Below are 27,250 nucleotides of genomic sequence, written 5' to 3'. Positions count from 1 at the left end.
GCACGGGATCGTAACACTGCTCAGACTAACATGCGACCCCCCTCGCCTCCCCCCCTCCCCTTGGTGTTTGCATGCAGTCATTGCATCCAGCAGATCCTGGAGGCGGTGCTTCACTGCCATCAAATGGGCGTGGTGCACCGGGACCTGAAGGTGAGTGATTGGTGGTCCCTTGATTGAACGTATGATTTGTTTCAGCGGGTTTTGTGGGTGTGTTATTTGTGTATTCAGTGTGTGTGTGTGTGTTTCTGATAAGTTAACGAGAACCTGTTTGTAACGTTGTTGACTTGAGGTCACTTTCACAGCCGGAGGAATTAGGCTTTGGATTCTGATTCCAGGAGACATATTGTGCTTTTTCAGTGTTTTTTTACCTCTGCTGTGTTAAAGAGGTTAGAGCTGAAATGTTTAACAACCAATCAGAGCAGACTTGGCTCTATCAGGAGGCGGGGCCTTAAAGAGAGAGGAGCTCAAACAACCCATTTCAGACAGAGGCTGAAAAGAGGAGCTGCAGCCGTGGGACAGTTTGAGGACAGTGATGTAGTTTCTCAACATTAGAGCATGTGAACATTTTCAAGTTGTTTGCAAATGTCACAGCATACACACAGAGTGGCTTCAACTTGAGTCGAAAGTGCAGACTTTCTAAAAATGGACTAATAATAATAATAATGGTCTAAATTCGATGGGAAAAAAATTGTTGCAATAAAGTATAAGTATGTGATATATTTAACCCGATATCTTCTTCATCTGTTGTCATAATATGAAAGTAACTGGAGAGAGATTGTGATATTTTGCCTTATTGACTTAAAACTAGCCACATACCACCTCTGACCTTTCTCTGGCTCCACCTTCTTCACCTGTGGTGTGAACACCACCTCCTTCATTCTGAGGGGATTCAAACCATCACCACTGGTCTGGTTCTGGACTGGAACCTCAGCTTGGTCAGTTGTTTGTGCACCAGGTTGTCGTCAGTGCACAGACGACCCTTTTAGTTTCTTGTTGATGGATCTATTTGAAGTTGGCCCCTGGAGGATCCTTTAATGTGACCTCTGGTTCATTCAGAGAGAGACTGTGAAATGAGGCTTTTGATTAACAGTTTGCTTTCATGGCCTCGACAGATCATTTAATGAGCCTCAGAGCTTCAGCAGCCGTCAATTAGCTCGTGATGTTGTTTCATCTGTTTGTATTGGCTGATGGTAACATTAGGTATTTTTCAAGGTTGGAAACTGAGAACCAGTAGCTAATTTTGAACTGGTTTCTTTGAACTGTGGCATTGCTTAATACTTGTCTCTGCTGGACTTCTATCCAGGACATATGTCACATGGTTCAGACGATGTTTTGCTCTCAAGGATTGTGACTGTGTTTGATACTGTTCAAGCTGTGTGTGAATCAGCGTCTATACTTATATATGAATCTGATTCCAGTCCTTTTTCCTGTCTTATCTTGTACCTGTTAGTGTTTTAATTTTTATTTTTATGTGCATGCCTGTTTGTTGCATCTTCAGCGGTGCACGTCTTCTATGCAAATGTCAGTCCCGGCATTCCAGCAAAGACGTGTTGTGTTTATCAGAACTGTTGTGGCTATTTCTTTATTTAGCCGACACGCCTATCTGGTTTCACACCCAGGCATCGTGGAGCATTTCATGCAATAGGTCATAGTGTGATGACTGAGGACAGCCTGGGTGACAAGATCCCTTAAATTAGGAACTGGGTTATGGCAGATGAGATGACAACACAGCCAAGAGATGTATATGTGCGCCAGAAAGGTGGTAACACCATATAGAATAAACAGCAGATATATTAGCATATAAAGACGTTAATTTTTTTATTTATTCAAATTTTTAAGTGTGTTGTTTGTAGATACAAGTAATATATCCAATGAAAATTGAAAGAATTGAAAAAATCACAGTGCTTAAATTAGTTAAACTGTAATTGTGTTAAAGACAGAAAAGTGTTGAAAACTGAATCTTTGTTGACTGAAATATTCCTTTTTTTAAAACACATATTTGTTCTACTTAAAGCTGTATTTTATGCTACCAACATTGCAACAGGTTAAATAAAAAATCGAATGTATTGTTGCTTTAGGTGTCGTTATCCATTTGGACACACTAGAGTCAAGTGCAAACCTCCATCAAGACCCAACAGTCAATTAAAGTCAATCAAGCTGCACCAACGTTCACACATTTATAGAAACCAGTCTCCTAAATTTGCCTATTTTCAAGATCCATAAATGAATCTAAGGGAAATGGGTGAAAATGTCTCACAATGTAAAATAAATGTGAAATAAGAAAATCCTGGATCTCTGGTCTGACCAGAGAATAATAAAGAAATCTAGTTTTTGATAAAAATATGACTTTAAATCTTATTACGTGCAAACTAATAAGTGCCATTCACATCAGGGTTAAATCAGCCAGTTTCTGTCTAAGTCTCTAACGCTCTCATTAGGAATAAATCTGGAATACTGCTGCAGCTCCAGATCCTCTGAAGCCAGAGGAATAGAGAGAGAGAGAGAAAGAGGAAGAGAGATAACTGTAAATCCTTCCATTAGAAACACCCACTCGTGACCTGCTCTCTCTATCTTTCATACGTGTTCCTCTCTATGTCCCTCGGCCTCAGCGTCACTGCTCAGCTGTGTCTTCATGACCGAGCGTTGACCACATGGCCCTGGATGTTTTACTTTGTGTTTATTAATCACCTCTTCATCAGAATCTCCACCCACGTTTTCCCCGATTATTTTTACTGCTGCAATTTTGGCAAGTTCTAACAAAAGAGTGAATCCTGAACCAAGTGGTGGATCTGAGGATGTGACGACCCGAGGGAGCCTCAGGATTCCAGCTTCACTCACTCACAGCCTCTCTCTCCTTCTCCTTTACACTCAAAGGCTGTCAAAGCTGACTTTTAAGTATCCGAGATTTAAACCCACAGTTTCTCTGTTGCCTCCAAACAAATTAGCTGAGGGGAGAGAGCAGAGGGAGGACGGCCGAGGATGAAGAACAGGCTGCTGCAGCGACAGAGACGCAGCCTAAATATAACACACTCATTCTCTCCGTGCACTTGTTTTGCACGGTGGTGCATTTCAGGAAACGATAAAGAGATCAAGTGACTCGAAGGACAAGAGAACAGATCTCAGGAGTAACAACACTTAGACTTTCTGTTCGGTCAGTAGAAGCTCTCAGCGATTTAAAGATCCATTTCTGTCAGGTCCACATAGTTATTTTCAGTTTAGACAAAACAAGTTAGTAGTTTTGGATAAACACTTATAGTTATCGCAATATCACAACATTTAATTGACCTTTTTCATGATAATTATACATATCAACTATTATGGACATGAAAAAATGTCAAAAAATATTTCAAATCTTTGCATCACAGCTCAGTTTATCAATATATCAATATAGAAGCTAGCTTGTTAGCCAATAGCTGACTTCCCAAGTCGTCACACCCAACTCATGGTTGCGTTTCGTGGAGCTAACCTTGTCTGTGATTTTACAACATCATCAATGCCATTGATATCGATCAATAAATAAAATGTTCTTTATGATATTAAATCTTTCCACCAGTCATTCAGAGCTGCTGCTTTGACAGAGGCCATGAAACAGTGAGGCAGAGAGAGAGCGAGAGCGAGAGAGAGAGAGAGAGAGAGAGAGAGAGAGAGAGAGAGAGAGAGAGAGAGAGCAGGGACACGTGGGGATAACAACCCATTATTAGAGTCGTCCTCTGACAGAGAGTAATGAGGCTGGAGTTCTATCTGGGCCACAGCGATGAGCCTGTACACCACAGCACAGGAGGCAAGAAGGAAAAAGACCGACTCACGTTAAACCTCTGCTGAAATGTGGACTGACTTTTGTTGTGAAGCTTCTACATGTCTGTGTGTGTGTTTATTTCATGTGCTGAATATGTTGTCTTTGACTATGAACCCCAGTTTCTTGCAGATGTGCATGTGTAGCTCTCCCCTCCCTCCTCCTCCCTCACTAGGACAGTGAATATCCTTCATTTCAAAATGTCTGTAAAACCTCATTTGTCTCCTCTTCTCCACTTCAGCCAGAGAACCTGCTCCTGGCAAGCAAATGTAAGAACGCTGCCGTGAAGCTGGCCGACTTCGGCCTGGCCATCGAGGTGCAGGGGGATCAGCAGGCCTGGTTCGGTAGGTACAGCTCATAAAGGAGAGAATGACTTCCACTTTTTATGTTTTTACCTGAAGCTATAAGGGCGTCTATAATGATGCAGTTCAAAAAATAAGGTGGCTGCGCTCTCACATACGATTCTCCAGACTTTATACTAGTTGGTCAGGCGGTGAATAATCCAGAGGCTCCCACTCGGACAGTAGCGTTCACACACAAGCTGGGCCGAGGATAGCAGCTACACAATCTGCCGCCTTGAACACGTCAATCATGTGTGTGTCTGTGTGCGTGTTTCTGCTGCAGGATTTGCTGGCACACCGGGTTACCTCTCCCCTGAGGTTCTGAGGAAGGAGGCATATGGCAAACCTGTGGACATCTGGGCCTGCGGTGAGCGACACACACAAAGTCACACACGCTGCTGAATGGCTTTTCCTTCATTTTTCAACAATATGTGTGTGTGTGTGTGTGTCTCAGGGGTGATCCTCTACATCCTGCTGGTGGGTTATCCCCCTTTCTGGGATGAGGACCAGCACAAGCTGTACCAGCAGATCAAGGCTGGGGCCTACGATGTGAGTCTCCTCCTCTCCTCTCCTCTCGTTACCTCTCCTCTCCTCTCCTCTCCTCTCCACTTGTTTCCTCTCCTCTCCTCCCACTGGCCTTGCTCCTGTTTGGTACCGGTTACATAATTCAAGTCACCACTTTCATATTTTCAACAAACCCTCCCACAGGGTGACACGGGGGCTAAAAGGCCGACACCACATGCACCAGCAACACCACAGGTTTCACATCTGGCCTTTGGCTGAGTGTGTTGTTTATCCTCTATTCAACCAAGAGACATAAAACACTAACGACTGTGCTCCAATGTGAGAGATGATAACGATATTGCCAAAGGCAGCTTTTATTTTATAGTTCTGTTTTTGGGATGCACAAAAGTCCAATTAAATCTTTTTCAAAATTCACATAGACATAAAAACATGTGGGCTTCAAAATCCAGGGCTCTTTTAGTCTTGAAATTGGAGTCTTCTCTAATTTCTGTTGCATGAATTAAACTACCTTGAAAGTAAATGTCATAAAATCTAATGTACTATAACGATGTATTCATTTTTTTAATCAAAGAACGCAAAAAGAACAGGCTGCAATTGCGAACTGACTTTCTGAATATTTTGGGAATCCTGATGATGCTGATGATGGTGGTTCTGTTTGCTGTCTTCAGTTCCCTTCTCCTGAGTGGGACACGGTCACCCCAGAGGCCAAGAACCTGATCAACCAGATGCTCACCATCAACCCAACCAAGAGGATCACAGCTCAGGAGGCCCTCAAGCACCCGTGGGTCTGCGTAAGTGTCCCCCCCCCCCCGCTCCAGACAGACGTGATCACTTGTTGCACATCTGCACTTAAAAACATCTAACCTGGACAAACCTATTTACTCCATCCATCTCCTGCTCTGCCTTTCCTTCCTCCTCCCAGCAACGGTCCACAGTGGCGTCCATGATGCACAGACAGGAGACCGTGGAGTGCCTGAAGAAATTCAACGCCAGGAGGAAACTCAAGGTCAGTTTGTAAACTTGCCCTCTTCTTCAATTTCATCCACCCTCAATCAATCGTCAGCTTTATTCTGTTTATGTTGTTTCACATCATTTCGGGCTCGTGAAGCATCACTCCCTCTTTTGTCCGGTGATATTTGTGATGTGTAATCCGATCAAAGTTCAGCGAGATGACACATTAGAAGTATCAGTGCTTTTCTTTACTGGCTCCCACATTTCCTACATGCGTGGTTTCCTCCAGACACTGATTTAGTGCTGACACCGATACAACGGCTCAGCTATTTGAGCATGTGGCTGTTACCCTGCTGCTTTTGGCCGGTCCAGGCGTGGCTCGCATACCAGCACATGGCAAACTGGAAGCAGAGACACAGGTGGCGAGCGTTGGACCGTTCAACCAACGAGCACCAACCAGTTGTCTCTGTCGCTAAAGGACATGAGCGCTGGTGACGCCAGACATTCAGTTACACAGTAAACATCAATAAATGCCAATAAAATCATGAAAGCTTGAAGTAAACATACATAAACAAACGTGCGTCTTTTTATATTTACAATAAATAGAAAATAATGAGGATATACATCAGTAGATTCATACAGTAGATACAGTACATAACCAGAAATATCCCTTAGTGACGCATTAGTGTGGTGTAACCCTGTTGGATATTTAAAATAGAATTCAGATTAGATATATTCACAGTTTACATTTCACTCTCCTACATTTCGAGTTACAACTTCCCCTCAAGCTTCTTACCTCCCACACTTCGTCCCTCCGACCTGAGTTCTTAGTTGATATGAAAAAAGATTATTTATGGCCAGATATTTGTTGATATTCTTCAGTTTTTCTTATGTATGTATTTATTTATATTATTCATTCATTCTTCCTTCTTGATTCATGTCCCAACCTAGTTTCGTGGAAATCTGTTCTGTAGTTTTTGCATAAACCTCAAAATAAGCAGATAAAAGAACATGGGAACAAAAACATGATTAATCTTCTGTTAATAATATGGATTAATAATGAATCATCTGTTAATCATTTAGAAGACATTGGACATTAATTCAGCTGGAGGCCAGAGAAAGCAACTGGAACAATACAAACTGATGTCTCTACACCTGTAAAGATATTGATTTGTGCTGATTTGAGATTGGAGCTGCTGAACCAGAGTTGTCTCTCTATGCTGCAGTGAGATCAGCTCATTAAATCGTAAGTAAATAATCAGCCTCCACAGCTCTGGTCTATTTGCAACCCATTGACATTTTATAGCCCAATAAACGTTCCCCTCTTCCTGTCTGGCCCCAGTTGTTGATGCATCAATATTAAATATAAAGAGGAGTAAACAGGTCTCGGTAGTTTACGTGTGCAGCTTAAAACACGCTTCATATTTCAGAGATCATCTGTCAGTCAAACAGCGTCGTTGGTCACCGAGCTGTTTTCACCCCCAAACGTTTGTTTGTGTGTAAGAAAACTACCTGACAGATTTCCACCAAACTCGGATGTAGTGTGGAAAGGATCATTGATCTTGATCAGGCAGATTTCGAGGACTGATATCTGTGTGTATCAGTGTGTAGCAGTGTGTGTGATTTGGAGCCTCGGGTGTATTCGCTCCACTGAGTTCTATTCTTGTTGCTTTTTGATTTTCTGCTGATAAAGTTTCTGGTTTTCTTGTAGGTGAAAGGAAAGACCTTTGCTTTGAATTTGAAAAAGCTTAAAAACTTGAATCGTCAGTGACAGCGAGAAGTGCAATCGATGTTTATTTTTTATAGAAATGCCAAAAGTATAATGTCACCAGTTCAAATGTTTGAAATTGAACTGCTCTTCTTGTTTTTTTTTCTCCGCAGGGGGCCATTCTCACCACCATGCTGGTTTCTCGGAATTTCTCTGGTGAGTGTTTCCTGAATATAATTCCTATATTCCACCATTATCATAAATCTGTTGGAGGACTTCTATTCATTATATTTACAGAGCGAGCTTCGAAAAACCAAAATCTCATCTTCATTACATCTCAGTGCAGCTTCAGTGTTTCTCTCATTTTCCTTCAAGCGCTTCTTTGTCCTTAATGAGGAAATAAAGCAAACTTCTATCTAACTTTAAGTGTTCTCATGAAGCAAGCTTATAAAAGTTAAGCGTCCCTCAGATTTCTATTTGGATCTGCACCAATGTGCATGTCTGGTTTTTTAAAACCAAGATATATGAATAATTCTGTGAGAAACCAATTCAAATGTTGTTCCTGGATCCGCCCTCTGATCCGGATCCGCACCGAACATTAATAAGTTCTCTCTTGTCTTGACCCATAATGCATCATTCCACCAGGTTTCATTCCAATCTGACCAGTAGTTTTTGCATAATCCTGCTAACTAAGAGTCAAACAAACATAACCAAACAAAACACAACCTCCTTGGAAGTAGCTGCTGTGGTGAAACGTGGGGAAACACCTGAGCAGAAAGCTGTGGACGTGTGTTTGTCTCCGTTCTTGTCTTTGCATTTGTATATATTTCTGTACTTGATGAAACTTTCTTTAAGGTTTTGTATTTCTGCTCTAATACAAGACAGACGACATCAAATCTGTGCATCAGAGACTCTTTGACAAACAACTTTCTTTAGTTAGAAATCAAACCTCTTTTCCCTGATTCACTGCATCCCAACTTTCCAGAATATCTCAGAATAAAAAGGGATTCATCAGTTTCACTTAATGAGAGGTTTCAAACTTAACGTTTAGGAAACAACAAGAAGTCTGAATTTCAGTGGAGACGATTTTTAAAATATTCGTCTTTGAGGGAGATTCTATTTCCTGGAGGTGCGTGAGGAGGAATCCAAAGTAGTTCCTTTCTTTTTGTTTTAGTGAGTCACGACCACTGTTCATCTGTATTTCACATCCACAGTAGAAATGTATGCGTGTGTGATCTCTGTTTGTGTGTGCAAGCATGTTGATTCAGAAAACACGAGTCACTGGTTGCTCTGACACTGTGAGCTTCTCAACGGCAAATACACACAGTCACACACAAACACACACACACACACACACACACACACACACACACACACACACACACACACACACACACACACACACACACACACACACACACACACACACACACACACACACACATACACACACACGGACCCCGACACCTTTTCTCTCGCTCTCTCTCCTGCATCCATTTCCAGTGCGAGGTCATCAGCTAAAAAGCCAATGAATAAGAGCCTTACACAATGGGTCACTATGTTCTCATTGTATATTATGACTCAGTCGAGATGGATCTATTTTCTTCATCATGCTGATGTAACGTCTTGTGGTCACAGCATGTTCAATCTCAAATAGATTTAAGTTTTAATCTGTGGAATGAAATATCCCGAGAGTAAATATTTCCAGTGAAGCCACACATTTAGTATTTAGTGAGCACATTGTATGTAACATTTACTAACGCTGTCTAAACTGTGTTTCATTATTATCATCATCATTTAACAATAACACTGCTTTCAGGTCATAAGCTGCTTTCAGACTTCCACTGAAGTTCAAACTAGTTACTGAAGTTCTCTGGAACTCATGTGAGAACTCAAATGTGAACAGGGTTTCTGCTCGTTCTACAAAAAGTGTAAAAACACCTCAAGTTTATCATCTGAATTTTAAGCAGTAAAAGATACTAGATCTTGAACATGTTTAGGTTGGTCTTGATAATAATATTCTTTTAATTCTACAAAATGTTTGGGCGGCATGCAGAGTTATGTCTCTGTTTGTTGTAATTCTTTCTCTAAGATACAGATGTAAGAACGCTGTAATTAATCTACAAACAAGACCAATAGAAGCTATAGAGACCAACTGTCTGTAGTTTGAGAGACAACGTGGTTTATTCTCTACTCGGCTGCTTCACTGAAGCTTTCAGACAGACACGGGGAAACGCACACAAACGCACACGTAAAAATAAAGTGTTTAACTTGTTGACACCTGCAGAAACCCTGGTCTTCTCTGAGTCAGATATTCAGACATTTTCATGAACTTTTTCCTGCCAACCTCATAAGTAAAATGTCGGGAAAATGTCAGAGTGAGAATACAGCAGGAAAATATCCTCACCATTAACAGGGAGCGAGTGGGAGTGGGATGATGTTTCTAACACGTGATGGACACAAAACTAGATGTTTACAAATATCTTAGGATTAAAAAGAGGAGCCGTACATGTAAAATCTAAATATCACCTCGTGCCTCCTGCTGCTCTATCCAGCCTCCACCTTTCACCTGGATGTTCCGGACATTCTCCTGTTGCTGTGAACGAGTCTGACCCGAACAATCTCCTTCTTCATATCTAAAAGACAAACTCTGCTAAATTAACAGGAAACAAATCGCAGGCTTTAAACACTTGAAAGTTAAGATCTGTGTCCCTGACGTTGTTCTCTTCTGTCACAGCAGCGGATTCATCTGTGACAGAATCTGTTTGTTTTAATGCCACTCTGAACTAATGAGCCCTGTGTGTCTCACCTCTGCTCTCTCTTCCCTCTGCCTCTCACCTCCTTCTCCTCTTCCTCTCCTCTTCCTCTCCTCTTCTCCTCCTCCTCGTAACCCTCTTTCCTCCTGTGTGCCCGGGGCCGGACTCTAACAGTTGGCAGCAGGCAGACCACCGCTCCGGCCTCCGTCACGGCTGCCGCGGCAGCAGTGGCTGCAGCTGCCGGCACCACGGCAGGGCTGGTGGAACAAGGTAGCAATGTGGCTCCCCCAATGGGCATGCCACTTCTCTCTTTCCCCCTCTCTTTGGTCCTCCTCTTCTTTCGTTTGCTCTCTCCTCTTCCTCCCTCCTTCCTCAGCATGGGAGCTCAGAGCATGATGGCTGACCACATCGCTAACGACACCACCCACCGTCTCATCATCAGAAGCAGCATTAGCAAGGTTTCCATCGAGCTAATTAATATTGTGATAGGAAAGATGTCATATTTGGTTTTATCCAAGGAAGGTTTTCTGAGCAAATCCCCTGGCTTATCTGGGATGTTAAGATATTAAGATAAAGCCGTATTTCAAACCGTCACAGTTTTAATCACCAGTTTGCTTCTATTCCTATTTTTGACTGAATATCTTTATGAATAAGAAGAATTAGATTAGAATTTTTGCAGTCAGGGAGACAGATATTCATCTTTGTTATTTCTGAAATGATGTAAACGATGGAAGCCGAGCTACTGCTGTTATCTCCATGTCAGCTCACCCGTCACCTCCTGTCTCACATCTGATTGGCTGGCTGCTGCGCCACTGACCCGTGTTCATCCTCTTCATCTTCACCTCCACCAGCGAGCACAGAGCATGGCCTGGACTCAGCCACACTTCTGTCCTGTCCCTCTGTTTCTTCTTCTCCTCTTTTCCCCCCACCTCACCTCCCTCACATCACCTCTTCAATTTGTTCCTTCCCTGTTATCTGTCATTTCTACCTCTCAGGTCACTTCTACTTTTCTGCATCTCCACCAGCAGTCTCCCTCTCTCTCCACCATAATTTCCTACATCTCACTTTCGCCCTCACTCCTCTCCCCCCCCTCTCTCTATCTCTGTCTATCTCTCTCTCTCTTTTCTCTGTCTGTTAATGACACTGGAAAGTTCCCCCCTGTCACTTAGAGGATGGAACGGCCCGGGAGCTGACTGCTGGTGAATGCTGCATGGGGCACTGCACTGGTGCATGCGCTGCAGCACTGAGATTGTGGAGCATGGTGAACGCTGTGTACGATGCAAGATTGGGCTGGTTCTCATGAAGTCAAAAGTGCTTTTGTAATATTCATGCATTGAGGATGTGTCCCTCAGCTGCTCCCACGTACTCTGCATTCTGTAAACAGGACACATCCAGAACCATGAATCGTTCCCTTAAGAATTCCCAGAGAATCTCCTGGTGTGTTGAAAGTTTAAAGAAAATGGATTTAAACCATTTTCTTAGGACTGAAATTAAAACTGCTGTTTACCCAATGGCCATATCAGCGTGTTAAGGCTATGACCTTTATGACCTCCCACAGAGCAACATCCCCTGAGTCTTATCTACGTGTTTTGAGTTTTATTTACTCGCCTCTAGCTGTTGTTCGGTCAGAGGAACACGAAGCTGCCACATCCTCGGCCGACTTCACCAGTGAGCTCAGCTTCTCTGAGCTTTATTCCTGGAAGAGGCTGTTTGCTCCTTTTCTTTAATTTGAGCAACTTGAATACAGTTAAATTCAAGCTCACCAACATTCTCTCAGATTCTGTGCCGCTGCAGTAGATGCTGAGGACATCGTCATGAACGTGAACCTAATGCGTTCGCTCTGCGTCTGCAGGACTGAACCTCGGGCATTAAAAGACAAAGAGCTTCACGTGACAGTCTCGCACTGAGCCGAGGAGACAGAAGTAGTAGCAGTGTCCTTGTTTCTTTGGCCCACTGGGACTCCTCTGTCCTCGCTGTGTCCCTCAGCCTCCACTGGGCTTCAATCAAATATTTATACCACCTCCCCCTTCGCTGGCTTACTGGAGCCTTGATCTATTGTCCACAATCATGTATGCACGTTCAGATCTTGTGATTCTCTCACACACAGCCCTGCGCTCACACTCACACATCCTCTGCTTGTGCTTCTGTTTGCTCTGCTTGCACCCAAATGTGTTTTTGTGCTCAAAGATTTTGTTGTTTGGAAAGATTTCCTGCGCTCCAGCTTCAGCTCTTCTCTGAAATCCCTCAAAACAGGCGTTATGGGAGCACAGAGAAATATCTGAGTGACAGGCCCACAGTTTCAGCACAAGCAGAGCAAATTCTAATTAGAGTGAAAGCATTTCAAAATCTGAAAATCAACAAGTCCTGCTTTCAAACTTAAACTATAGAGAACAAATTGTTGCACCTGAACAGGTCCCTTCAGGAGCTTGGTGCAGATCCAGATGATTATCTGTGACTCTTCATGCGAGGCCCCTCCCCTCCTTGCTTCGCTCTTGCAGTCGTGCATCCTGCTATGTTTTCAGTGGGAGTTTGTCAGTGATGCTTTTTTTGTTTTAATCTCTTCCTCCTCTCTCTTCCTGCTTCATGTGTAATTTGTGGCGAGGTAAGGAGCAACCACTGCTTCTTCACCTTCTGGCTGAATTAAGCAACGTTGGATTGATTGTTTTTTTTTCAGGTTTCCAATGAGATTTCATCATCATCACTGGAATTTAAACCATTGTTAGCAGCCTTGAGTAGAAAATCCACTTTGACACTTTGACAGAATAATGGTCCTCTTCCTTCTCTTCTCCTCTGCTCTCCTTTCATATCCCCCCCCTCCTCCACCAAGCCATCAGAGAATACGAGAGAGTGAACTTGACACTTCTCTGACCGCGTTTCCTCTCCTCAGTAACAACCGGTCTGTGGAACGAGACTGAGGAGGGAACCGTGCACGTTCACGCCGCTGTCACATCCCCTCCGATTCCTCTTTGTCACGTCCTCTTGCTCCGTCCTTGACTTCTGAATACGCAGACTTCACCTCAAGCGATAGATACGAGGCAGAGAAGTAAAAAGAAAGTAAAAAAGGAAGTCAGGATAGTCAGGATAGTCAGGATAGTCAGGATAGTCAGGAGTAGGACCCTGTACATGCTGTGTCTGACTTTTATAAGTATGTCTTTATTGTCTCACTCTTGAGTTATATCTTGTCTCATGAGGATGTGTTTTACTACTGTGAAAATAAGTGGGAACGACATGAATGACTTTAAAATGTCCTTGTGCAAAGGAATCAATACGAAGAAGTTTTCATGGAATCCAGGCTTCATTTTTATTTATTTAATTATTTATTTATTTATCAGGACAAGAGAGGAGACATTGACAAAACAATCCAAGGACAAGAACACTGCATACAGACAGAGTGTGTGTGTTTGTGTGTCTTTTCTATATAATAATAATGTGGGGGTGAGCATATGGAGGGAGGATCAAGAAAATATGATATATGGCAATACTAATTATCCTATAATAGTAATAATAAGCAAACCCCTATGATCATTTTATTATTACAACAATATTTTTACAATTAGAACAATAATCTTATAAGATAATTAAAATAATCTTGATAATCTTGGAGGAAAAATGTTTATAATAAAAGAGAAAAATATCGCTATTTCCATCATTGCTATCATTATGTCTGGAAGAGGTACAGTAGGTCTTTGTTCAGACCAAGAGAGAGATGAGGGGAGGGAAAGAAAAAGAGAACGAGACACAGATATAAAAAAATAAAAAATAAATCCCAGACCACCAGAAATAGTTCTTTATATAATGTGGCTGGAAGCTGATGTGATAGAATCTGATTAGACCTGGAATCGCACTCAGCCCCTTAAAAGGTCCCGATGTGGGGTAAGAGAGGGAGGGGCGGAGTCTGGACGAGCACCAGCAGCTGATTGGTTCTTTCATTTCCCAAACTACTCTCACGTCCTCAAATAACATCAATGATGTAAAACAATGCTATCTGCAACTCTATAAATACTGATGTGGTCTCACACTAAAAATACAGACCTATTAATATTTAAAAAAGAGAAAAATGCTTTTTTTAATCTATTATATAGATAACAGCCAACTTTATTCAGTGGCTAAATTAATATATCAGAGGTATGAAATAAGAAACCCAGGCCCCATCCTATGAAACCCCATCACCTCGGTAGAGTCAAATCAATTCTGCCATAGGGAAGTAGAAAATAAATTTGTATATTTGCCCAAAAAGGATTTTCCACCAAAACACGAAAATCTCACTTCCTGTCGAATTTTTTCTTTCGTGCATTTTCAGGATCAACTTTTAAGCACTGATTTGCTTGAGGGATTATGGGTAATACGCTCGTCAGAGGAGCGTCTCTGCAGCGATCATCCTTCCTCTCCTCCTGCCTCACCCTCTTCCTCATTACCCTTCATTAGAGGGCAGACTGATCCTCATTAAGGTCCCCACAGGGCTCTTTAATGCAGAGCTTACTGTCGGGGTTTGCATGACTGCCGTGAGAGGCGGCCATCTTTGTTCAGGCTTCCTCGTGGCCACTTGGCACGAGAAACGATGTGAAACAATGAACTTGTTTCCCTGACAAAGCGTTGGATTGTTACTCCTTTAAAAGCCCAGACATCACTCTCATGTGTCTGTCTAGTGGTGCCAATGATATTCAATCACTTACACTTGTGTGGTTGCATAATGAGCTTGGTACCATATTGATTGATAGCAATGGCACAATAGTTATTTTTAGCTGCACAGCATCACTGGAAGGGAAAACACTGAACTCACACATCACTCACATCAGTATCCAACTCTGTCCGTCCGGGGGGAGGGATTCTCACGTGTGTCTCTCTCTGGGGTTTCTACATATTCAGGTTGATGATGATTTTAATTTGTTGTGTCAGACTAGCCGCTGGCCGTGCATTATGCAAACGTAGGACACTTGAAAGGATGGACGGGACTTCAGATGAGGTGTTCCAGGTGTTTTCAGAGTTTCAGGAGCAGATTTTGCAGAACTTTAACATGCACAAATAAATAAAATAATAAATAATAAACTAAACTAATAGACAGTAGAGGAAAGAGAAACTGATCAAACATGATATGTTTCCTTTAAACACTTTATTATAGCTGCGACTCAATGAAAACTCAAATTAAGTGAAGCAGATATAATCTCTGAAGGCTCTAATGGAGCTTAAAGCAGATATTGAGCTTCACGGATAAACACTGAGTCCTTGTTGCTGTGCTTTCCCGTTCCTGCTCTTTTCTCGTCTCTGATCGACTTGTTTTGTCTGTGCTTGTCATTGCAGCAGCGAAGAGCTTGCTCAACAAAAAGGCAGATGTCAAGGTAAGAGCTGTCACACTCTTCAGTCTCCTCTTGACTGTCACTCACTCTCCAGAGCTGCGCACTCCTCCTCCTCCTCCTCCCTCAGCTCCTCTGTCTGCTTCCTTCTGGCTAAACTCACTCTTTTCAACGTGTTTTCTCATTAATGTTGCGTCTTTCTCGATCTAATCGGATGTGTGGGTCTTGTGATATTTGGGAATACTGAGGTGTTGTTTTCAGATATGGTGAATCAGTATCGGAGCTGTTGGATGAGATAAAGCTGCTTTCACACATGCACTGAACTCCAGAGAGTCTCTAAACTTTCTACGGAGGAGGTGCACGTGTGAATGCAAATGTCTGGGCGAGAGCCTCCAGGGTTTCTGCAGACTTTCTCCTCCTAGCCTTCGAATATAAAGTCAGCAGAAAGTCTGGAGAATCTGAACACAGCAGGGGATCCGCCGCTGGATTCACCACAAGCGAGTGGGGAGGTGCACTCGCTACAAAACAAAAAGAAAACAAATATCTCCCGGCTGAAAAAGTGGATCCAAACATGTAGACGACTCAGACGGAGATTTCAGGAGAGTTTGTAGTAAACTGTGTAAACTCCAGATCCAGTTCTCTGGACTTTATCCACAGGTCATGTCTGTAAACTCCTCGTTTCTGGTGTTTAAAGTAAAGATGTTCACTGGTAATTGTTGTAAAAATCCACAGCTCCGCTCCTGCCACGTTTTTGTGCACATGTGTTTTTCTGTATGTTCATGTATCAGCCTGTGCACAAGCCTCAACTTGCACATGCCTCTGAAAGCCCTTTATTTTGATTCAGCATTATTCAGCTCATTATTGCCACCTCTCCATCTCCATTATTAAATGTAACCATCTGTCAGCCCCCCCCCCCTTCACTCATTCTTTCCATCACTTCCTCTCCCTCTCATCCCTCCATCTCTGCCTCTTCCTCCTCATTCAGTGCTTCCTCTTCCTGCTCACCCCATCTGGTCTTTAACCTCACATTCCTCTGCTCATCCCTTAATGAAGATCTCTCTCATCCCACGCTTGTGCACACACACACATCACAGCAACACATCCCACACACAGCTTTAACGATTGCTCGTGTGTACGTGTGTACGTGTGTGTGTGTGTGTGTGTGTGTATGTGTGTGCACAGGAGTGTGCGACAAAGTGCGGAACACGGTGTAAATGCAAATGAACACGTTTGCCCCTCAGCATTTTACATCATGTTAACAAGAGGTTTGTGCACATGCACGTGTACATACAGATGTGTGTTTCTGTATATGTTGTGTGTGTGTTTGTGTGTGTGTGTTGAAACATCTCGTTTGTCAGTTCAAAAAGAGAATGAAAGCGGGGGTGTTAGCAAGCCTCCACATAGAGAGTGTGCGTCAGCGTGGGCGTCTGCTTGTGTGATTTGCTCATGTGCATGTACAGCAGTGCGTGTTGTGTGTGTGTGTGTCTGTGCCAGTGTGTGTGTGTGCGAATGCCCCCCCCCTCCCTGCTCAGTCAGTTCAGCAGGGAATGTGACTCTGGTTCCAGGAATAGCTGCCAGTCTGGACCCTGGAAACTCAGACGACAGAAATAGACGCTTGCTTCCACTGCGGCACACTCATCGCCTAGCAACAGGCTCCCCACACACTCGCCCCAAACCGTCTTCTCTCCCCCCCCCCCCCCTTCTCTCGTTTCTCCTCTTTTCACCTCCCTGCACATGTGCTCTTGTTCTCTCGGCGACCCTGACCTCCTCCGCTCGGCCCGTTCCTCCTTCTTCCCCTCCTCCTTCTTAAGATGAGTTCTGAGGGAATTCTTCTGGTATAAACTTCCTTCTCTTGCTCTTCTCTCATCTCTGTTTCCCCAACTGCTGTGAATGGTTGACAGAAGAACAGTGGGTTCACAGTTTTCTCGTCCTTTCTCCTGATGACCTCCTCTCAGACTCCTGCTCCTCTCCCACTCAGTGCACCTCCCCTCCTTCGCTTTGAACTCTTACTTCTCTGAGTCAAATACTCGATCTTCCTCTTGAAGACTGCGTTGCAAAATGTACACGTTTGGGTTTAGTCTGACAAGTTCTCTTTTGTTCTGTGTATCAGTACATTCACTTGTTGTCAATGGTCACTTTACCCCCCCACCCCACTTTCTTCTGCCATCCATCCATCTATTCATCCATCCATCCGTCCGTCCATCAATCGCCTGAGGACAGAAACGCAAGTCCAGCTCGACTGTTCAGTATCTGGTGAGCATGCAACTTATGCATCTGCCCCTTGACTCCTTTCTCTGCTCCCTCTCTCCTCTGGTGAACAGTTGTTTGTTTTTCATTCACCTTTTCACTGCCCTTACTTTATTTCATCGGTGGAGTCAAGTCTCTTTCCTTTCACTTTTCACCTGGGACACAATGGTGCCTCATTCGTGAAATATTTATAATAAAGCAGACATCTGAAGTTATGAAGTTTACATGTTTTAAACAGAAACTGAATATTTAACTGCTCATAAAGACTTAAGATGTTCTGATACCACTTTTTCTTTCCCGGTTCTTATTCCGATACCTGGACTAAATTGACCACATTAACAGCTGTATACTTAATCTGTATGGAAGTGAGGATATCACAAAGAATAATCATCATAGAACTTCTTTTATAATCTAGTTTGACAATCATAACTGAAAATGAACACAAGTAAATAAATCTACGAATACACAACATCTACTTCCTTTAAATAGAAATTAATTTAACACTGACGTCTCAGATATGTTGCACGTCGCTGTTTTACTTGTGGGATTTTCCAATATGAAGTGTTGACAAATTGCTGACATATTAGCGGCTCAGGCTAACTCTACACTGCTACAAGTTTTATGTGATTGTAACAAATGTACTTTAAAGACGTCGTATCAAATTGATACATAGATTCGCCCGACCCGGCATTTTCAGCAGCTTCAGAGACATTTCTGATGCTGGTGTTGGTATCAGAACACCTCTAACTAATAAAGACAATTACCTCATACAGTACTTTAGCTTTGGGCCTTGCAAAGTGCACTGCCCCCTGACTCACCCTGACATTATTCTGAGGATGTAATGGAAGCAGGATGTTTCCATCAGCTTCTCAAGGGACGCTGCTCCAGATCTGTCAGGGGCTGCTTTTCTAGAACAGGTGCTCGAGCTTTTAGTTTTAACACAGAACGATGCAGAAGCTTCAAACTCAAAAAAGTGTGAGACAGGGTTACCAGGTCTGTGTGAAACAAGCTGCTGAATAAATAATAGCAGAACTCAGTGTAGCAGCATTAAAAGCTGTTAACCCAAAACAGGTCTTTATCCAAGGCCCTTAAATGACCTCATTATCTGACACATTATATTATTGTAAATAAAATATAGCTCAGTGAACGTGGTGACTAAATTATTAGTTTTTACTTTGGCTTCTGTTTTTCCTTCTCCTCCTGTCTGGATAGCGTTACCTTATTTCAACTGACACACAAATGACATAATTGCACTAACTACAGAAAATGCAAAATGCAAATGACCTATAAACAGTAAATTCATGTCATCCAGGCAGGTGGAGGAGGAAAAACGGAGGAGAAGGTAAAATGCAATAACTTAGTTTGTGAGCTTTGTGAACATGGGCGAACGATAAAGAATTATAATAATTTCCGAAGGTTTAACTTAATCCTGTTAGAGCAAAAACAGGTATAACCAACCCGCAGACAACAAATTCAACCTGCTTAGCCCAATTCCCCGGGAAAACCACAGACCTGGCCACCCTGTTGGCCCTAACCCTAACCCTAACCCTAACCCTAACCCTCCTCTAAGAACTTGATTTAAAAATGTTAAACGAAACAGCAATCTTTGTCAAATTCAACCAAGTGATTTAAAAGGGAATTTGACTCCCAACTCATTTCCCTCTCCTCTGCCCTGATTAACCCTCTTCTCCTTGTCACCTGACCTTTTCCTGCGGCCCCATCTTCTCTTCTCCCTGTGCACTGATGTCTTTGCCCCCCCCCCCCCCCTTGGACACTTTTACCCACGTTCCCCTTCCTGGTCCCTGGAAACATCCTGGAACTGTGTTGAAATTGTGAAGACGTGTCAAACACTCCTCCACACACGACCTGTGTCTGTGTGAACTGAACTGTATCACCAGGATCCTGCTGCTTTCAATGTGTCGTCATCGAGTCACTTTATTAAACATGAGTTCATCCTGTAGACGAGTTCACCAGCTAATCGTTGCTGAGCTGAGGAAAACATTTCCTGTTCCTGCCTGTAGGGGGCAGAGGCAGCGGAGTGACAGCTTTGGTTGGTTGAATGTGTGTGTGTCTGTGTGTGTGTGTGTGTGTGGGAAGGTGGGGGGAAGGGGGTTAGTGTGAAGAAGTCTATATGTCATCTTACTGTCAGCTTACACCAGCTTTTATTTTCCTGGCTGCTTTTTGTGTATGTTGTGCTTGTGTGTGCTGATGTTTAAGCTCCTTTTTGTCTCCTCTCCTCTCTTCTATTAATACACACACACACACACACACACACACACACACACACACACACACACACACACACACACACACACACACACACACACACACACACAAGAACACACTTCCTGTCCATCTTGCAAGTCAGCTCGTCAAACTGCTACAGTTTCAGTGAGTGTGAATCATCATCACTGAACTGGACAATTATCAAACACTCTTTATTTAATGGGTTTTCATATATTCATCCATTCACTGGGTTCCTGCTGTTTATCCGGGTCCAGGTCTATTTAAACACTTTTCATTCAGATTTCACGGTAAACTTAATATTATTGGGTAATTAAAATAATCATTAGTTAATATTGTCTTTGTTTTCAAAGGTTTTAACACGTCAGAATTATATGAATTGGGTAAATAAATGAAATAAATGCACATATGTTTACCCAAATTGTACATAATTCTATGCCTAATCCCCCCTATACTTATATCTGTATGCATCAAAGTTATAAAACTATTAAAATGTCTTAAATTGAACTCTATCTCTACGAACCTCGACCTGACGTCCTTGAATTTGCCAAATGTTTTCTCGCTTTTAACGTTCCCACCGTTTAAAGGCTGAATGGGGCATTAAATAATCCGACCCTTCTCTCGACCCCCTCATCTCGGAGAAATGAAACAGCTCCGATGTGAAACTTCTCCTTGATTAAAATCTCCCTCACAGCGGCGGACGCCTCACAGCGAGTCACTCAGGTGATTCACCTCCTCGCCCACGACTCAAGAACATTCTCTGAAGCAGGTTTTTCACGATGTGGATGTAGATTCAATCAATGCAGATGTGATAAAGGTTTAAAAGGAGCCGACGCTCTTTGATGTGTCGTCTTCAAAGCAACATTTGATAGCGGCCGATGAAGGAGATTCATTACGGACAAATGACTCAGTTACTAAGCAGCGGAAGTCACAGGTGATGTCAACACGGTGTCGTCCCTCACGATTACAGATCGCTCATGTGAATTAATGTTTTATAAAAACCCTTTCATCACTGCTGCTGCTGTCTGCCATCTACACTCAGACATGTTTATTGAGCCTCAGTGGCTTGTTCAGAATCTCATCCATCATCAGAGAGTTTATTAATTTGGTGAACCCATCCATTCATCTGCTGCTGATCCAGGTCCAGCTCATGTTGAGGATTTAATTATTTGTATTAATTAGTAATTTTACTCAATTCGAAGACCGTGAAATTGATTAATAGTTCTGATGGTTTTTTTAAGCATATTAAAATTTAGATTTTTACGCTCTTATCCATCACGCATCAGAGAAGTAACTGATTTCATGTTGTGAATCCATTAATCCATCCACAGTTGACAGACAGGGAAACAAATCTACATTTTTAATGGTTGATTAATTCTTAGTTTCAATCATTCTTAAGCAGGATTATTTATATTTATAATTTTTAGATTCTTATCCATCACGTAACACCATAAGAAAAGTGACTGATCGACCTCTAATTCATTCCACACGTAATAAACACAGGAATCACTCAGGTTGGATGATAACACCAGATCTGAACTGTAATTCATTCCAACTTAAAAAACGTAATCATCAACTGACTCCTTAACCAAAGATGCAGTTTCAAACATTGAGGTGAAAAACTGTCTCTGACACACACACACACACACACACACACACACACACACACACACACACACACACACACACACACACACACACACACACACACACACACACACACACACACACACACACACACACACACACACATACATACACACACATGGATGCATGGACACACACACACACATCTTGCCGTTGTTAACACTCTTGTTGTGTCTCCTCCCTCTCCTCCTCTCCTCCTCTCCTCCTCTCCTCCTCTCCTCCTCTCCTCCTCCTCTCCTCCTCTCCTGCACAGCCCCAGACAAACAGCACCAAAAACAGCACAGTCACCAGCCCCAAGGGAAACACCTCTTCACCTGCTCTGGTATTTACCTCCTCACCCTCCCTCACCTGTACATGTGTGTGTGTGTCGGTCTGCCCCACCTCCTCAGGACCCTTAATCTCGCCCCCGCCTCACTCCACTCCCTCTTCACCTCCTCTCTTGTCTGTCTTTTTCGGGCGGTGGTCGATGTTTGCCATCGCCGCTGTCATGGCAAAATGTGACATCTCAAACCAGCAGGTGTGTGACTTTATACGCTGCAGCCGTGTCATTTTCTGTGTCAGTGAAAGTTTGCCAAACGGGAAGAGGCAGCCAATGCCTGCCAGGACTGTCTGTGCGATTTACCCCCTTCTTCCTATCTGTGCCCCCCCCACCACCGCGTGAGCATCCAAAGGTCTGCAGATTGTCCTTCCAGCCAAATAGCACAGCAGCTGACTTCACAGAACCCCTGCTCCTCTGTTGATGCCGTGGAAATCCGTGAAATTGGCTGGAATCAGAACCTGCATGCTCCCGGGTTTCTGGCACAAGGTCACAGAGCGAGAATCTGTGTTTACAGCTGCGAGGAAAGTTCAGAAGCCGGAGCTAGATTCTTACTAAGCATCGTGATCAAGTGATTTGTGAGGTTAGCACTGTCGCCTCACAGCGAGAAGACCCCCCACTGATCTGGAGTCTTTCTGTGTGGAGTTTGCATGTCCTCCCCTTGTCAGTGTGGGTTTTCTCCAGGTACTGCAGCTTCCTCCCTAACTGGAGACACCACCTTCACCCCATGTCAGCTGGAATTTGCCTCAACCCTCAGAGGATAAGCTGTATAGATAATGGATGAATGGATGGATGGATGAACTGCAAACATTTCAATCTTGTACATTAGGCTATACACATCACAGGATTGTTTAAACTGGGCTACACTCTGCACCTCATCTTATTGTAGTGATCCAAAGTCGTCCTATCTACATTTTCTGAAACCACTGCAAATAAGAGATGCGTGAGTCCTTCACTGTCACCATCATTAATCCGTCTGACCTCTGATACAAACCGTAGAGATCTGCATCCTCGCCATGGACTGTATATAAAGATCCTCGCTCTGTTTTCCGTGACTCACATTATTCACAGTGTTGCACGAATGCTCTGCTCATCACTCCGGGTGAAGAGCGACAGGACGCGACAGCTCCACAGCACGAGCTCTCGGAGCGGCTCCAGGCTGCTCTCTTCCATTTAACGACTCATTTAGATAGGCGCTAGTTTTCTGAATATCAGTGTAGTTCCATCACAAAACGAAATTAGATGGTTTATGTCCAATTAGAGACAATAAAAAAAGAAACTCATTCCTGTTTTCTGTCTCCGATCATTCTAGCATCGAGTTTTTTTAAGGTTGTGAGAGCAGCGTTATGTCTCTGACACATGTTATGACATTAGGTCAGAATAGCACATTATATTATTCCAGTGACATAACCAGACCAGTAGCCACACTCTGTAAACCACTGGTGAATGAGTCCTTGATGCCACAGTAATGATCTCACCAACCCAGACGTGACACACAGCTTTGGGTTTTCTCCTCGGGACTCCTGCTCACTAAATATATATCTGTGTCACGCTGCTCGTATCTAAACATGTCAAACACACATCAGCAAATTACTTGTTTGAGTAAAACCTACTTGGAAATAAACTTGATTCTGATTCTGAATAAAACTAAATACAACTTTGCTTTTGTTTCTTGGACTCAAATGTAATAGTAAGAGAGTTTTACTCTTTCCTTTGGCAGATACCTCAGCTTGCCGATGTTTTACTAGCCGGCCGACTAAGAGTCTGATAAAACATCCCACTCAGATCAGAGGTATTTTTAGGATGAAGATCTGCCCACAGATTTTCAAACTGTCCAGACTTTGGCATTCCACTGCTCCACAGGTTTTTCCTGTGGGGCAGTGAGTCAGTATACCTGAAATAATCCAGGACTCATAGTAGAAGTAGTTAAAGCACATCTACATGTACAGGATCAGATTTTTATTTGGATCTGCATCAAATTTCACGCAGATATTAGTCCCCTCAAGATGCTGCTCTAAGAGAACATCCCTGGAACAGCCACAGTGTGAATGTGAGCACTGATGATGCGACGCCCCCCCTCCCACAGATCTGCAAACCTTAGATACTTTGTTCTCACTTGTCGTCATCGCCCAAGTTGCCACCGGTGCCCGTTGCCCTGAGAGATGGTTGCCCTGACAACACCGCCATCATCACCAGGGAGACCGCTGATGACCGGCCATCACAGTTCTGTCACCTCCTTAGGACTGTTATACTATCAATCGTGATAGTGTTTGATGGTATTAAAGTTATATTTATTTGTGGGAGAGTTTCTTTAGGCAACTTTGTAGGAATGGGATCTAAGATAAAAGACGATGTAATTATTGAAGTGGAGCTGGTCAACCACTAACTTGAAAAGTCGGTGGTTCGATCCCCAGCTATCCCCGCATTCCCAATTGTCCTTGGGCAAGAAACTGAACCCTTAACCCCCCCCCCCCCCCCCCCCCCCGACCCTGGTGGCTGAGCCATTAGTGTAAGAACACTGTGTGATAGAGAGGTGCTGTATGAATGTGTGTGCATGATGGGGTGAAGAAGCTGGAAAGAGCTATTTATAAATGAAGTGATAGCTTAGTTTCTACATAGAGGACAGGACGTTGGTGGCAGAAGAAGAAGATAACAGGAAGAAGTAAAGAAGTGAAATGGCCGATCAAAGGAGAGACTGAGCTGATTCCATACACCAGTATCTTCCTGGTCAAGAAACGACCTGGTTTTCATCTTGTGGGACATCTGAAGTCTTGTTGCTGGTTGTGCCTGCGTCTGGTTAGATGTTGATGTTGGTGTTTATCTGTGTTAGAACATGTAAGATTGTCCCTTTGATTTAACGACTCTATTGATTCAGTTCATATTCGCACTGTGTCGGGCTTCAGAGGCATTTTGAGATTTCTTCATGAAGCAGATCCATGTTCAGCGAAACCCTGGAAAGACCGAGGTTTTTAAAAATGTCACCGTTTTGATTGCACCCCTCTTTCCTCAGGGTGTGTGTGTCTGTGTTTGTGTGTGTGTGTGTGTGTGTGTGTGTGTGTGTGTGAGTCCTCAGGGAACTAAACAGACTCCAAATTACAGTTTCAGCTCATCCACCCACTCTGTCACTTTGGAGGATTCTTCCCTCTCTTCTCTCTTCTCCACCGACCTTACCAAGCCCATTCTCTCCATCCAACATTCATATCACCTCTTTCTTCCTCTCCGGCCATTTTCTTTTTATGCAATGTTTTTTCTCTCCCTCCTTCTCCTTCTCTCTCTCGCTCCTTTTTCTCTGCTTTCTCTCGTTCATTCCATCTCTCCTCCTCTTCCTCCTGCAGGAACCTCAGACAACCGTCATCCATAATCCAATAGACGGAACAAAGGTACACATCCTTCCCCACTCCTGACCTGCTCTTTAACCTTCTCTGTCATTCTCCTCCTCTTCCTCATCTTCTCCTGCCTTTTGATCAATCTGTTCATCGTGCATCTGTGCGAGTGTCGGTTGACTTAAGTGTATGTGCACGTGTCTGTGTGTGTGTGTTGCTACAGATTAATGACTTTATACTATGAGGGGAACAGGGGGGCGCATATAAAAGTGAATATGTTTGTGTGTTTGTGTGTGTGAGAGAGAGAGACAGAGATGAACCAAATGATAAAGGGAAACAACTTATTTTTTTAGCTCAACGCAGGTTTTACATCACAGCTGATTGATCTTTGCATTTTATGTTGGCTCAGTCCTCAGAGTAAAGTCCACTGGTTGTAACAGCAGCACACAAAACAGCTACATAGGAAATCAGAAAGTTGTTTAGACAAATACTGAGCTGAGAACAGTTTATACATGTTTGTATGTCAGCCTGTTTTAGAGCAGCTTGATGTCACTCACCTGCAAAGTTTAATCCATCTGGGAAACTGAGAACCTTCCATTTTCAACTTTTAAATCATAGACTGAACACAAAGATGGACGATTGATCTTCCCACTATCAGGAAATGAAGCCAACATATCCTGGATTTGAGCCTCAGCTGTGAATCATGATGTGAAACAACAGAACTTGACTGGATCATTAAGAGTAGCTCACATATCAGAAGCTCTAATACGAAGTCACATGTCACAGAGAATGTGTCTATGACTCAGACAGAAGAAAACAAGCTGGAGGTGCTAACACACTCTTTATGGTGTTTCGGTTTATTTCTCTCTCCCTCACACTTGTTTTCTCAAAAACACTTCACTCTCCTCAGCAGGAAACAGGCAGATCTCTGAAAGGGATTTGAAAACGCTCTCATACTTTCTGCTTGGGAGGCTTTACGTGCACATGTGCACTGCTAATGGGGTCAAAGGGTTTCTCAACTCGACACGCAGGGGAATTAGGGCTCGTTTAATCTGCTAATTGGAAATTTAGAAGCCAACCTCTCCTCTGGTGAAAGCCTGTGAAGAGTGAGACGACCAGTAGGACAGACCAGTAGGACAGACCAGTAGGACAGACCAGTAGGACAGACCAGTAGGACAGACCAGTAGGTTGCAGCGCCTTCCTATAACGACCAGTTGCCTCGTTTGTGGATCAATTCTGCTAGTATAGATACTAAAGATGGATGGAGCACATCCCATTGACTCTTCTGCCAGTTTCATCAAGAGACAGAAGAAGAACGCCCGGTGGAGGACAGGCGACATTTGTCCACACGTTGTGATGCACACACATACACACAGTAGAAGAAGAAAAGAGCTTTCAGGAGTATGGACTCAGTGTTGTTGAGGAGGGGAATCGGGGGGGATGGGTTAGACGGCATGGTTTGACTTTACCTTTCAAGAGGCGCAGCTGATTGTGACTAACGAACTTTGTCCTTGTTTGGTATCTGTTGTGGTTTCATTCCACATGAATCAGTGTTGAAGCGTCTCTGCTCTTCTCAGATTTAGTCTTGTGAAGACGTGAATACGCCCCCTGCTGGCCTGTGTCCTGACTGTGTGTTTACCGCTTCTCTGATGTGCGTCTTCATGTGTGTTCAGCATAATTACATGTGCGACTCATAGACTGTAAACAAAGATGGACGATGTATCTCCACCTCCTTCCACAATCAAGAATTTTTGCCAAAATATCAACATCTTCCACATTAGGATTGAATGTTAGTCTCAGCCTTTCAGAGAGCGTACACCTCCGCCTACCGGCCCAATAGTCCCCTTGTGAAAACACATATAAATCCACCACAGTTTAAATCTGCATCAAATTCCACACACTCATGAATATCAGGGGTTTTTTTTCAACAAGATCCATGAATTATTCTCTGAGAAATCATCAGAGTTGTTGAAAAACATCTTATCTCGCAAAAAACACATGGATCCACATCAAAATAAATCTTACTGCATCCTTCCTCTGCAGTGTTACTGACAAACAACAACAAAAACAACAACCTTCTTATGTTTTAACATATTAATTATTATTCT

The 27,250-nt window shown here is 43.2% G+C and overlaps 1 protein-coding gene across 1 annotated transcript in view; it reads left to right on the top strand.

Annotated features, from left to right (window-relative positions):
• camk2b1 (calcium/calmodulin-dependent protein kinase (CaM kinase) II beta 1) overlaps positions 1 to 27,250 on the top strand; it is a 55,402-nt gene that overhangs the window by 20,789 nt on the left and 7,363 nt on the right. Inside the window, exons 7-16 of the mRNA XM_061070942.1 lie at positions 4,035 to 4,137; positions 4,418 to 4,501; positions 4,589 to 4,683; positions 5,328 to 5,450; positions 5,582 to 5,665; positions 7,492 to 7,534; positions 15,373 to 15,410; positions 17,586 to 17,618; positions 21,757 to 21,825; positions 25,155 to 25,199. Coding sequence (XP_060926925.1) covers positions 4,035 to 4,137; positions 4,418 to 4,501; positions 4,589 to 4,683; positions 5,328 to 5,450; positions 5,582 to 5,665; positions 7,492 to 7,534; positions 15,373 to 15,410; positions 17,586 to 17,618; positions 21,757 to 21,825; positions 25,155 to 25,199 — 717 coding nt within the window. The remainder of the gene's footprint in view (positions 1 to 4,034; positions 4,138 to 4,417; positions 4,502 to 4,588; positions 4,684 to 5,327; positions 5,451 to 5,581; positions 5,666 to 7,491; positions 7,535 to 15,372; positions 15,411 to 17,585; positions 17,619 to 21,756; positions 21,826 to 25,154; positions 25,200 to 27,250) is intronic.

The sequence above is a fragment of the Limanda limanda genome, chromosome 5 (assembly GCF_963576545.1).
Source record: "Limanda limanda chromosome 5, fLimLim1.1, whole genome shotgun sequence".
Classification (NCBI taxonomy): domain Eukaryota; kingdom Metazoa; phylum Chordata; class Actinopteri; order Pleuronectiformes; family Pleuronectidae; genus Limanda; species Limanda limanda.
The sequence above is the reverse complement of the archived record's forward strand: the minus strand, read 5'-3'. Positions and strand labels throughout refer to the sequence as shown.